We start from the raw sequence: 14,637 nt of genomic DNA on the forward strand, positions 1-14,637 counted from the left end.
GGGTATGGCTGGGGTAGGCTACACCCATACCAAGAAATGGCTTAGCCCCACCATGAAAAATGATGTTAAAGTAAGCAAAATAAAGTCCGCCAACTCGCGCCGAGTAAATTGCACTGACAGCAGTAAGATTGATTTCAGTAGCCACTTGTCTGGAAATACCGAAGACTAGAAACGGTTTTGAAAACTTTTGTCACGTAGTGATCGTCTTCTCAATAGAACATCTTTGATAATGTCTTCTGGCCAATCAGAATCAAGATAACGGCGTGGTGTTGTTGCAGGAAGTCCCGACAGAGAATACTTTTGCTGTAGTACATCTCTATATACATCGATACAACATTAAGTGTTGATAAAAATCAACACGTAATGAAATAAGACCCCACGGTTTGATGATTGATAGGTAAAATTCTAATCGTTTGACAGCCCTATTTTAAACATCAGCATATCCGGTCATAGTCCGGTAATTACCTGCCAACGGAAACTCTGCTACACAACTCTTATTATTATTATTATTGAAACATGTCAAAGTTGTCCGGTAAAATAAATTCTGTCCGGACATTTGACCGGCGAGAAAAAATCCTAGCGGAAACCCTGGTTCATACATCTCTGAAGGAATCTACTCCAATTAACCTACATGCACAGGCGAGAGATGATCAATCACTCTGGGTCATTTCATGAAAGGTGGAGGGAAAACTGTGTGGGACAGCAATAATATAGCTGTTTTACATCTTAACCTGACCTCAGTCTTAATTGGTTCGAGGTATATCCAATCAGTAAGACATAGGAAACATTTTAGAACTGGTTTTTCATTTTTGTTGACCTACTTTTTGTTGGCCTACTTCTATCTAATCTAAGAAATCAGAGATAAATAAGATTTGATTTGAAATGTCCTGTTCTTGATTTAGTAAGTAAGTAAGTCGAATTGAATGACTTGATTTGCTATTCCAATAAAGAATGATCCTTAATATAAACATTAACCCTGATTTATTTTGGGCTCCCATGATGAGTTACCGTTGATGTGTTTTACTGGCTCGTTATAATCGGGAAAAGCCCATTAAGCTAAATGTGTCTCAGAAAACATAGACATGGACTAGTAAGGCTAACTGTTAATCATAGGTCCCCATCCATGATGCATATGAGGAAAAAACAACTGCTGGCCCCCGTCTCTTGTGATTAACAGTGTATGAGCAGTGTGTACCTGGGCGGCAGGCCCTCCAGAGCTTTGTTCAGGTATTGTGGAGTGTTATCTGTGTCCGCTGTGGAGAGAGGGACATCTGGAGTGTCTGCTTTGGAGTCACCGTCACATTCTCCGTCTGTGCCCAGCCTGTCGTCCAGATCTGCCTCCTGACGGGACACACAGATATTCAAAACACTAAGGTTAGAAAACAGAGATAACAAAGTTGAGCAGTGTACACAAAGTGATCACAGAAAAGGTTACAGTATTGTCCTATCAAGAAAAGAGTGATGTACACTGAGAGCACTTTGGAGCTGCAAATGACAAGTAAATGTTGAGCTAGTCAAATGATTCTTCATTGTCAGGGCTCAAATGCTGTTTAGCAAGAGAAAAACACTATTTCCTCTTTCTTCCAAGAAGTGTGCTCAAACAGATGAAACCGTGGAAATTACACATTTCCTTTTGCATATTTTACCAGATACAAGTCTTAAGCTTGGTATTAAAAAAAAAACGTCAGCTATCAGCTATAACTATGATATTCATCAATCAGGAAACAGACATTGAGCAGTTTTCTTACTGCTACTAAGAAGCCAAAGATATGCCATATATAAGCACTTTGGTTTTGGAAAGTTATTAAAAACCAGTACTGTTTTCAGAATTCTGGGAACAACTCTGTAGCAAGTATTGGTTCTCGTGACATCCCTAGATTGGTAAGTAGAGTGACATCCTAGAAATCAAGCCAGGCGCTTTTGTTCGTGAGTAGCACCAGTAGTAGTCCATCACGTAACATAGCCTCTTGTACCCAAAAGAGGTTATTTTTAAAAACCAAGTGAAATCCTTCTGAGGTGGGAGATTAAGTTCCCTCACTCACTTGAGAGGTCTCGCTGATGCTCCTGGACATTTTTCCCCTTTCATGGTAACTTCCACTAAAGCAATGCTAAATACGGTCAGTGGGAGCATCAGGCTTAAATCAGAGAGCTGTTCCTTTTGAAATAAGGTCTCTGATCCTTGACAGATGTTGCAATTAGCAGGGAAAGCGCTTAAAGTGGGAGCCGTTTGGGGTCACTGGAGTTGGTGTTGGAGTTTAGGAGAGAAGATGTGTAATTGAAGATTTTGACTAAAATCGAACTATTGTGCGCCAGTGTAAAAAAAAGTCTAGATATAAAAGCGCATTGAAGCTATAAAACCTATACATTTTCTTTCCTCAGTCGCAAAATGATAAGCTTACTAATCTAACAAACTTGTGATTAGTGCAGAAAGAATTGATAAGTATGACAACTGCTTGTTTAAGTCATATATTGGCTCTTGGTCGAACAAAATAACAATTTGATGACTTCAACATTGGCTGAGGGGCTTTTTCCAAACATTCTGTGGGCTTGATAATGCATACATTCTACATTCAATTTAGGAAAAATGCAAAGACCATAAAAGGTAGACATTGAGCAAGTACTTAAAACGTATGGGCGATACCACAGTTCAGATTGAAGGGACATGTATTGGGTATTTATTTATCTTTAATTACAAAAGTAAGAAAAATATCTTGACTCCTTAAACCACCTTAAATTATTATTATCAGTAAACCCCTTAAATAATAAATAATAATTAAGTGGATGGTAAAAAAAGTATACAGTATTATAGTATTGGTATTTTTCTCAAAATGGTTTTATCGATACAGTTTGCACAATTAAATGGAATGTTATTGAAATCACAATATGGAAATATGAAAAAGCAATAGCCAAATCGCAGTTAGCCCAATATATGGTAGAGGCAAAATATGTAAAAATATTTGAAAGAAGTATTGTGTAACTTTGCTTGGTATAGATCCTTAAACAAAATATTTGCATGATATTCTTTTTATATATTTCTAAATGATTATGTGAATAATGGTTATTCCCTCCAATATTGCAAATCCTATCAACATTTTAATATTAGTGAATTATGTATTCATTTTCAAATCGTGCAGCCCTAGCAAACATTGTATTTTCTTGCATCATGAAAGAGGCTCAGCCAGCACATTACTAAATATGCAAACATGTGTTACATGCAGTGCACCTCAGTATTATGGCCTAATCTGGGGAATGTACTAAAGCTTATTCATTAAACTGTCAAACACTGATAATCTTGTAAGTAAGTATGCTAACCTTAGAGTAAATACCTCGCAGTCAAACACCTCAAACAGTGCTCCAAATATGTGTGCTAACAATCTAAGTTATGCTATGGGGTCGACCAAGTCCATGGCCTGAGTATCTGTAAAATCACCAGTATATGGCAGGGAAAAAAGTAAAACACTGCCAACAGAGAATGACATTAAACCCTTCAGGAGGCAGGTTGAAAGATTCCCTTTTACTGTTGATGTTTTTCTACCCTCTGAGTGTTACTGTCCTTGCAGCCGGTTAACCTCCACTAGCGTCTTTTTTCCTACTCCTCTGCCTGGCTATTAATGTGTTCTCTGCAGATAGGCAGGAGAGAGAGAGGACGGGATGAGACAAGAGGACAGGTGACAAGAGACCAGCAGCTCAAAACCACATCCACACTGAGGTCAAGTTAATCTAAGGCCTGAAGCAACGCAAAACTTGCAGAGTTGCTTCTGAGCTGACAACACCTACTGAGGACAGTCAGTGTTTCCCCTACCATTGTCTTGGCGGGGCCCCGCGCCCTGCCAAGGGAGCCCCGCGCCCTGCCAAGGGTCCACGAAAAGGTTTGTAAGCACCCGAACTATTACGGTATGTAGATGTAAGTTAAATCCATTTTTACGTTTCTGGTATTTTCTCTGTAACTCGTTCATGAATTTCTGAATAACCCGCTATGGTGTCAAGTCTAACTTCCCTCGTACATAACCCATAATTAAATACAATTAATGTCTTCATTCTTTTTATAGAACTGGGAATTTGGTGGAATTTAATAATATAGTCATTTGGGGAATTTTTATTTTATTAATTACTACCATTTTTCATATGGTCATAAATATCATAGCCATTAAAGAGTTTACCAAAATAGCTATGTCAACGTGTTATTTACTTCCATTAAACTTTGTGTATACCTTTCTACTTTTTCGTTCTCGGTTTAGGCGTCAATCGGGTTTATTACATCTCCGTTTTATCATTTATAAACTTTTACTTATACACATTGAAATCGACCATATCTAGAATTTGTTTTATAACGTACCTAAAGAAAAATATAAAGATTTTACTAATACTACTTATTACCAATAAGGGAGGTTATACGGGTTTGGATTAGTTGTAAAATTTAAGTCCTAATAATAGTAAAAGTTTAGCCGTACGGGATCGTTTGTAACATAAAGAACGTATGTACTTTCTCCGAGTCGTCTCGTGTAATGATGTTATACGTTTGTACACAATGTACGTCCACGTGGGAGTCATAGATACCGGATTAGACCCCTTACATGATTTCCGAATAAGTAATTTGACAGTTTGTGATCATTAGAACACTCTATTCATACGATTGGAATCTCATTTAATGGAGCGTCAGGTTTGTGGGAGTTTGTCACGACGGGTTATATTCCACGATTGTTAGATTTCAATACGATACCACAGCTGGGTTCAGGTACCGGACTCATAGACATTTTAGTGGTCATATACCGTCCCTTTTTCTTTTGTGACGGTTTTCTCTTCTGTAATTTGGGAAGTCTCCGTCCAAACTTTCTAAGGGAAAATGGACAACTACAAAAAGATGGGAGACTCACAATGACGGGAAAGCGTCGGCCAATTTGGAGGGTGATCGCAGAAAAAGGATGAGGAGACGGACCGATATTACACAAGGGACGTCTATCCGTCCTCTCCTCTCTCCTGCCCTACTCTGTTCTCCTGTCCACTGTTCTCTGGGTCGTCGAGTTTTGGTGTAGGTGTGACTCCAGTTCAATTAGATTCCGGACTTCGTTGCGTTTTGAACGTCTCAACGAAGACTCGACTGTTGTGGATGACTCCTGTCAGTCACAAAGGGGATGGTAACAGAACCGCCCGGCGGGCGGGGACGGTTCCCTCGGGGCGCGGGACGGTTCCCTCGGGGCCGCGGGACGGACTTTAAGTTCCACAAAAAAACAACAAAAAAAATAATTTTTTTTATATATATATATCGTGGTTTAACGTTTGACTTCATTAGACTTTGCGGTCGTCTTCTTATCAGATTACTCAACCCACTTTTTTTTCTGCTCCTCTAAACTCAACCAAATAAGTCATTTAATCGAGTCCTATAACCTACAAGACAGTGTGGACAACTACACTCCGATTACGTCCTAAACGATCGAACTACGATGGCCGTAAAATCGCCGTCACTGAGTTGTTTAACGGAGGATTTTTACAATAGTAAGTCGTTACATACTTGTTCGTCTGCCGAACAAATTACAATCTGAGTGTGGTTATCGAGTTATTATACTAGTATTGTGATAACGAAAGTATAGTCTCTAGTCTACTCCCACCTCGACGGAGGTCGTTATCTCCTAACTCCGTTCTCTCTTGTCGTCGTCGTGTCCCAACCGTCGTCCCATACAAATATACGACATCAGTCCACTAAAATTTTACATAGTTGCTTTCCTTCTTCCATCCGATTGACTATTACTTTCTTCCTTATGTCAAAACTTATTTTCTATTATGTACGTGTCACATTGTGACATGAAATAATGAAAAATTACATTTGTTTATGAAACAATAGACATTGCTATAGTTAATTGTTATTAGGTGTCGAGAGAGATGACGAGGTCTCCTATTTTATTTTTAAGTCGTTGGGACGGTTCCGTCATTTGGATCCCCTTTGTGACCTGTCAGTTTAGTGTTTTTGTCATGGCCATCAATATAACCTTTGTTGGATCTCGACTTCGTTAAGAAGTCAATTTCTTAAACAACTATGAGTTTTTTGTTTACGTCGTAAACAAACAACATAATGTTTAAGAAATTGACTTTTACCGAAGTTTCGAGATCCAACAGGTTTTATATCATAACCAGACAGAAGACACTAAACTGCAGGTCACAAAGGTGATCCCAAAATGACGGAACCGTCACAGACTAAAAAATAGGGAGACCCTCGTCTCTCTCCTGACACCTAATAACAATAACTATTAGCATGTATTGTGTCATAACATGTAAATTTTTCATTTTTACACTGTCACAATGTGACCGACTATGAAATAAGTTTGACAAGGGAAGATAGTACATCATGTTGAAGAGGAAGCCACTATGTAAATTTAGTGGACTGATGTCGTTATTGTATGGACTACGTGTTGGTCCGACGACGACAAAGAGAGACGGAGTAGGAGATATCGACCTCCGTCGAGGTGGCTTTAGACGAGACTATACTTCGTTACCATACTAGGTATATAACTCGATAACCAGCTCAGATTGTAATTTGTTCGCAGACGATCGAGGACTATGTAACGACTCACTTGTAAAATCTCGTTTTACAACTGTGACGTCGGATCTACATCCAGAAACGTCGTGGCAGATGCGATTGTTTTTCCGTGACTACACCGTAGTGTGTTGTCCGAACTCCAGCCTTGTGTCGTCTGTTGTCCGTCATAAATGTGGCTGATCACAACTTGTCTTTTATGACATACACGCACGTGTTGAAATTACACTTAGACACAAAAATGACAATGTATTTAGGGTAATAAAATACTCTAAGTTCAATCCAGCTTCATATAGAGTAGTTAAGTTACTAGTCTGTTCAAAAGTATAAAAAAATAATCTACTTAATACAAATTATAAATATTAAAATTTAATTTTCTTAGATGTATTTAGTTACGCACACAGCCTCGGCATCGCTGTGCCTGATCAACGGATGGTGCCTTCAATAAGAACTTGTTAATCTTGCAAATAACCATGTCGGGAGTCGAAGAAATTTAACTCCTTAATTGGAANTCTGACTGTATCTATCTTCGACACGGAAACCCTGTCTGCTCCTCACAGCAGCTCCTCGCGAGCAGTTGCACGTCGCTTGACCAATCAGAGCACACTGGGCTCACAGGGGGGGGCGAGCTCCAACAATCCGTTTAGGACAGAGAGTGAACACCAGGTTTCAGCACGAGGAGTGAGATGGGGTGGGTCTTAACGGAATACACGAGAGAGAGAAGTTATAACAAGTGGTACAGGACAGGTAGACAACGTGTTTTTCGGATGGAAAATGAGCCAAACGCGAAAACGCAGTTGGATGCTGGAGGCTACATTCAAAATACATTCACTGACATGAATATGGCGCCACCTTTTGTCATGTTTACAATGCAGATTGTTGACATTAGGTCTGACAATACAGTCAATCATTATCCTGGTGATTATTTCGCAGATAAACCTAGTAACCCGGCCCCCTTTAAAAAAACAGCTCTTTTGAACGGCCCTTTAAAGGAACGGAGCCATAAGATCCGGCTCCCTTCAAAGAGCCATAATTCCCATCACTAATGTCCTAAGACATAAAATACGTCAGTAAACGCAGCACTGGGGAATTTTAAAAAGTCTGTTTCTAAAACATAGCTTAGTGGTGGTGACGTGAAGTCATGCATTTTGTTTATAGCCTAATGTTAGCTTTTTACTTCTGGAGAATGCAATTATGCTTTAAAAAAAATCACAAAGTGATGTTAATATGAAAAATATCAGATCTTGTTTTCTGCAATATTCCAAAATCCAATGGCAACAAATCACATTGTTTTATGTTGAGGTAACAAGTGAGGTGCTTTCTTCAGGGTCAGCACACAAAAATACGTCATCACCGCACTACTCTATGATCCTGCCCTTGAGAGGATAGATTCTGACATAAAGGTCAACAGGTACCATGGACAACATTAGACAGGCTTGTGCTGTAGCCATGCAATTCTTCATGTTAGCCGCCATGTTTTCGCTTGCCAAGAGTGAACGGTGATGTGAACATTTACCTTTAGTTCAAAAACAGGCGTGTCGATGGTCTCTGCACCGTGGCGTTTGAAGCAGCCGAGGATGGTGTTGAACACTTTTTCTCTGATGGCCATCTGCTTGGGGTTGTAGTCCCTCGTTCCCTGATAGAGAAACACATTTGTTGCATTTAAATCGTGACGATGAATTTCTTAATTGTTTTAAAGAACTCTGTCAAGTAGGCGTGCATCGATCAGCAGGGTTGTAGTGCTGAGGTCGGCGGGTAAAACGGAGAAATGTTGCCTTCAAGGTCACGGCTCTATTACTATACTAGTGATAGGAAGCTCATGTAAACAGCATGTGAGACAGCCATTGTTAGCTTTGTGGGCTTTAACTACTATGTTATGTTATAGACCTCCATGCTGGGGGGTTTGAGGGCTACATGTTATTATGTTACAGTACATTAACAGTGTGATGGTGCTCTGTGCTTTTCTGATATTTCAAAGAAAGTTAATAACAATCTATGGATAGTCACTGCAAACATTTAGCTGTATACAATTTTCAAATGTATTTTTTTCCATGCAAATTGCAACTTTATACCTTTAAAATGGAATGTGTTTCTCCATGTACAGATAGGTTTTAAAGATTCAGAGATACAAATCATATTAACAACATATTGCTGCAGTGCTCTGGTTGTGTGTTTGAATGCAGCAGAACTACGTCTTACCTTTGCCGTCTTGAGAACAAACTGGTGTTTTCCATCATCTCCTCCGATTTGAGCCTTCAGCTGCAGCAGTTTGGAAACCTCTTCATCGATCTGTAATACACACACAAGAACTGTCAACACTTACTCAAGGTTTCATACATACATCACATACTGAACTGATCAACTAAAGCAAATTCAAATCTGCTCAAAGATTGAAAGTCAAGCGTCTGAGAAATACACAGCTCAGTTTGCCTGGATGTCAGAGGGCTGATGGAGGGGCAGGCAGCTGCATCAGAGCCAAAGTAACAACGTTTTTCTATTCATTTATTTGATCAGGAATCGAATACAAATAATTGATTCCAATAGTCGTAAAAACACCGGTCAATCCCAACAACTGACAACATTTTATTTCACACAGATCCATGAGCCTACCTGAGCCACAGTGATCCCAGGGAAAGAATGCAGAGTTCGGACACGCATCGCAGTCCGAATCAGACCCGAGCAAGCACGAACACACAACATGGCCGGAAAAAAATAAGTCCAATAATTGGACAGGCAAAAGTTCAGGAGTGCATCATGGGAACAGCAGTGTTCAGTGGTGTCGTACAGGAGCAGCCACAGCAGCCAATCACAACGGTCGGTAGAGGTAGATCCAGGAAGTGAGTTGATCAGTGATGTCCAGGGGGGTTGGGTTCAGCAGTGAGGTAGATGATGGTGATGAAGGGGGGGGGGGGGCAGGCCGAGGTCATCCGGGGTTAGCAGGAAGAACAGGAGAAAAGTGGTAAGCAACCCTATCACTGGAGCAGGGCATGACGCCGCATCATCATCACAGCGTGGAGGATAGAACATGAGATCACATGAGAGCGAGTCAATCAAAGAGGCCAGCCAGCATACACAAACATACACACACACCAAACAAACACAGGGGCTGCTCTGACCCTAAAATCCAATCTACATGTCGAGTGCATTCAGTGTTTTTAGGGGTATCATTTTAACTCTTGTGTGGTCTTACTATCAACTTTTGTCCTCTCGGTTTGACTATTTATAAAGCATGTAGTATAAATAATCAAATCTGTGTTACACGTTTTAACGCAACTTTATACCTACTAATTATCACATGTTTTACTCTTCTTTTTTAAATATATGGTCAAGAGACCTCATTTACACAAAATCAGAGTTATAAAAGGAATTTTCTTTGAATGATTTTACAAAATTGACCCCAGAAGACCACATATGCTATACATTTGAAGTTTAACTACACTTCTGTGATGACTTTAGGTGTAACGTGGAATTAGCTGCTTCACTTTCAGGGGCCTTGTAATGTGTAAACTGGTTTACAGTCACACAGTGGTGACTTCATAACAGCCATGTTATTAGTAAGTCCTGTTCTTTGTCCAGTATAACAAGAAATGTCTACTGAGAAAAAGGCGTATGGAACTTTCATCTGTCACTTTCCATAACCACTGCTTGTTTTGCTGAATTTTGTCCTGAGGTTAGACCCTTTGTGGGCTCAATGACATTTTGTCAGACAAAACAGCAAATAAATCAGACCAAACTAGACAAATAGTAACAGAGAAACATGGTGCAAACACTTACTGTAGCACTCTCTGTCAATGCTTTAAGGTTTTAACATTTTATTTGAAGTGAGGTTTATCTCACTTTAAATTCAAAAACATGCTGATACCTCCTCTGGGATGCATGGCAGATTATTGGAGGAACCAGTACTTAAATTGAGATAAAACTGGTACAGACTAGGATATTTCTATTAGTTACCTTTGTGCCGGCTGATAATAAAGTATCAAACTAAAGTATTACATTGTCAGATTGCACTGTGTGTGTATAGTACCGTAAAACAACTGATTAGCTAAAGATTAAGTGGTCACAGGCATTGGTGGAAAAAGTATTCTGATTCTTAACTAAGTCCCGCATCGAGAATGGTACTTAAGTCAAAGTAATTAAGTATGATTAGGAACATATACTTAAAGTCTCGGGAGTAAGTAAGTACTCATTGCAGAAAAAAATACAATTTGTTTAAATATTTTAAAGCAAAAGCAGCAAATATTAACATTTAAGAAGCTGGAACTGTGAAATATCTTTTACAAAAAACATCTTAGCAAAATTGCTCCAAATTGATTTTGTGTTGACCCACTAATGGTTGTAGTTACTTACGTACCTCAAATGTGTACTTAAGCACAGTACTTGAGTAAATGTACTTAGTTACTTTCCACCACTGGCCACAGTTTCCTGAACATGCTGATGACACTTGCCTGTAAATTATTGCATCAACTAACAAAATAGCTAGCTAGTCGACAAGCCGAAGGGAGCAGTAAGCCATTACATTTGGAGCATGTTAAAGCTAGCAGTTAGCCGAATCGGCTATCATGTAACACTGGTAGGGACAAAGTGAGAAGCAGTCCCTTCTACTTGAAATACAGTCATTTTAAGCAGCTGGTGTGATAGCTGAACAAATAGCTGGTCAAGTATGGCCCAAGCTTTAAAGAGCATCTTGCAGGTTTTTATTTATTCTACATCTATGCGTAAACTTGCTTAGAAATTACAATTAAAAAAGTGAATGCAGGATTTGATATGTTTTACGAGACATAAGGGCAGGAATTCAGAGGGAAAGGAGCAATTTTGAGCTCTGCTCTTAAAAACGGCTTTTTTTTAAGGTCATACGTCAAACGCGTCATATTACATCACGCAGGGGACACATCTCCGCTCTCTGACCGCGGGTATAGTAGAGTTGCGTTGAGTAGAGCGGTTGTGTTTTAAGGAGCTGGTATTTTTCGGTAGTTTTACATTGTATTTCACCATTTGTAATCATGGTGCAGTATTGTGTTTGTGCAGGTTGCACAAATACCAGCTTGTCAGGACATCGAGTCCACAGTAAAAAGGACCGGAGCTAGCGTTCGTTCCTGGGTGCGTTGTGCATCCACCTCCCTGCAGCACATACTCTCCACAGCTTTATCAGGAAACCTTATTACTTCTCTCTCCCCCCCCTTTGCTGCCTCTCTCTCTCTCCCCTCCGGTACACGGCACCGTAAGACATTGCATTAGGTAATGCTGTGGTGGCTGTACTGCTCCAGCCGTCTCCTTTGTGTTTGTTTGTTTCCCCCTGTCTGTGTTGTTTGTGTGGGCGTGATTGCTGTCACTCCTGGCTCCCGGCTCAACCTCCACTCACCTGCTGCAATCAGCTGTGCACCCTCCCCGACTACACACCTGCTTTCCATCAAGCCATTTACAACGGCATATCAACGGAGGCTCCACAACCTTTCTCCGCCAGATCGTCAAGTATCAGCCGTATCTCGCGTCTCCCCTCCGGTACACAGCACCGTAGTGTGGAGTTGCATTAGGTAACGCGAGATACGGCTGTACTACTTACGCATTAGTTTCTGTTATGGATCAGTATCAACAGTCCTGCCAGTAACGTTACTATATTATCAATGCTACTTTAGTTATAGCCTGATATATGATAGCTAACTTTACAATGTTGTGATGTGACGTTAGCTAACATTCTGTAGCTAACGCCGGTCACTCACCAAGATAGCTGCCCAGTTCTCCACTGGTTCTCCTCACACCACAGCTCAATTTCTCTCCGATGGCCGTTATTTCTTCTAATCCTTGGCTGCTCCTGGTCTCTTGGACACCTAGCAGGCTCATAATTATAAGGTTGTGGTCCGTCATATGCATTCGAATATTCATGTTCAACTTCTTCTGTGTCGAAACTAGCATTGGGATCCATGTTTATTAATACGTTACACCGGCCGCTCTCCCCCTTGTGTCCCCCGTGTTACGTCACACGCGGGAGGTCACGTGCCGAGGCTTTTTTATGCGGAAGTGAACATTTTTTACAAAAACGACGCCAGATGTCACTGTAGTGTATATTTCTGTATATTTTTTGGAAAATCTAGTGTATTCATCATTTTCATACACATTTATTCACAGGTGTCTTTAACCTGGAAGTTTCTCTTTAAGCTCGGTTTATACGTATACATATGGCCCTAACTTAGACCAATGTATTACTGACTCACTTGCGCCGTACACTACAACACGATAGTTTTTATAAATGTTTGGTCTTTTACAATTGATGCGGTAGGCTTATATAACATTTTGTATTGTTTAAATATCTGCCAGGTTGTATCATGTGGGTTTCATTCAAACACTTAACCGTAAGCTAACACAGTGAATGCTTCGCAGAAGTGACAGTCCTGGTCAGTTTTTCCGAAAAGGTGCCGTACGTTTAATGGTGTTGGTCAGTGCGGGTTACTAGTCAGCTCTTCAGTTAGTGTATGTAGCGGTATCTTTGGCTGGCTAGCTGTTAGCATCCCTGCTCTGCTCCAGCCCAAGATGACATGCTGTTCACGGCATGCTAACAGCTCGCACACAGCACACCTCACTGAGATACTGACCTGCTCTTTGCTAGCCTTCTCTGACTTCAGCTTCCGCACAACTTCACCTTGGACTTTAATCGCTTCTTGTATCTGTGCCTTCTCTGCCATGACTTTTCATTAATGGATTTGCACTGCTACTCAAACCACCGGCAACCCCGCTGCTGTCAAGGCTATGGAGGTATAGGCCGGAAACGATCAACGTAATACTTCCGGGTAATATTTTCCAAGTAAAATCCTTCATCATTCTAAATCCCTCATAATAAAATGAGATCAAAACAAACCAAAAAAATACAAAACACCATCAATGCTATGAAAACCCCCATACCCTTAAGAAATATCACATAGTGATGGGAATTATGGCTCTTTGAAGGGAACCGGATCTTATGGCTCCGTTCCTTTGCGAGAGCCGTTCAAAAGAGCCGTTTTGTTAAGGGGGCAGGGTTAATAGGTTTATCTGTGAAATATACCTTTTATAATTCAATCAAATGTAGCCCTGTTTTGACTAATGATTTATATGTGTACACATATATCACTTACATTATTCAATACATCCTTGTACTGAAGTATTCAAAAGTAAAAATTACATTTTTAATATAAATGAAAAATTGTTTTCATTGCATTTACATTACATGTCAGTTGTTAGACGCTGTTATCCAAAGCGACTTACATACTCAATACTTTTAACCCCCACAGGAGCAATTTGGGGTGAAGTGTGTGACCGAGGGACACAACGACATGCTGACTACAGTGGGGTTTGAACCTGTGCTCCCTTGATCCGAACACCAACGCACTAATCCACTACGCCACACATCCCATTTAAAGACCCTTGTAACTGTCTGATTGTAGAGCCACGCAGATAGCAACACCGATACAAACTGACAACAAATCTTTGCTGAGCCTAAAAATAATCATAAATAAATAACATAATGAAAATAAATATATTGCAATGCTCAAAACAGCCGCATCCCACAGTCTCTAATCCTTGGATATTACATGTCACTGCATGCAGGGCCGCCTTAATGCACGGGCTGACCTGGGCTGAAGCCCAGGGGCCTACGGAGATCGGGGGCCAATTAAAAAAAGAAAATAAAGAAATTCAAATTTTTTCTTTTTTTTTCGGGTGTTTTTTTTAAAGATTTTAAATAAACAAAGTCTTGGCTTTCAGAAATTTTCCACAGCGCCGCTTCCCCTCCCTCCGCTGAAATTATTAATGTAAGGCGTATAGTAATCATAGATAACACAGCAGGGTCCGTTACAGTTTGTTTTCATCTGATTTAAAAAAAACAAAGTCTTGGCTTTCAGAATATTAAACTTGTTTCGGCAAATTCAGATGATAAATACAACTTTGAAAATTGTAAAGGCATAATTAAAAGCGGAGAACGGAGTCCGAATGACCAGACCCCCTTCGAGTGCTCACACACATACACATATTGCACACACACAAACACAAATAAGACGCTAAACACACGAATAACACAACCCAAAGTGGCGGCCCTTCTGTAGTGCTCTTTGGTGGTCGACAACAATACGGACGACACC

At 40.2% G+C, this 14,637-nt stretch overlaps 1 protein-coding gene across 2 annotated transcripts in view; it reads right to left on the minus strand.

The window, feature by feature from the left end:
* hars (histidyl-tRNA synthetase) overlaps nt 1-13,289 on the minus strand; it is an 18,713-nt gene extending 5,424 nt beyond the window's left edge. The window contains exons 1-4 of one of the 2 annotated variants that reach the window (XM_010794004.1): nt 13,117-13,205; nt 9,140-9,504; nt 8,729-8,818; nt 8,046-8,165 (exon numbers count right to left, since the gene is read on the minus strand). In XM_010794004.1, coding sequence (XP_010792306.1) covers nt 8,046-8,165; nt 8,729-8,818; nt 9,140-9,229 — 300 coding nt within the window. In that variant the 5' untranslated portion in view covers nt 9,230-9,504; nt 13,117-13,205. Of the gene's footprint in view, nt 1-8,045; nt 8,166-8,728; nt 8,819-9,139; nt 9,505-13,116 lie in introns of both variants that reach the window. The other variant, XM_010794003.1, reaches the window with a different exon arrangement.
* Nucleotides 13,290-14,637: the final 1,348 nt, after the last annotated feature.

Source organism: Notothenia coriiceps, unplaced genomic scaffold (assembly GCF_000735185.1).
Source record: "Notothenia coriiceps isolate Sejong01 unplaced genomic scaffold, NC01 NC01_scaffold00037244, whole genome shotgun sequence".
Lineage (NCBI taxonomy): Eukaryota > Metazoa > Chordata > Actinopteri > Perciformes > Nototheniidae > Notothenia > Notothenia coriiceps.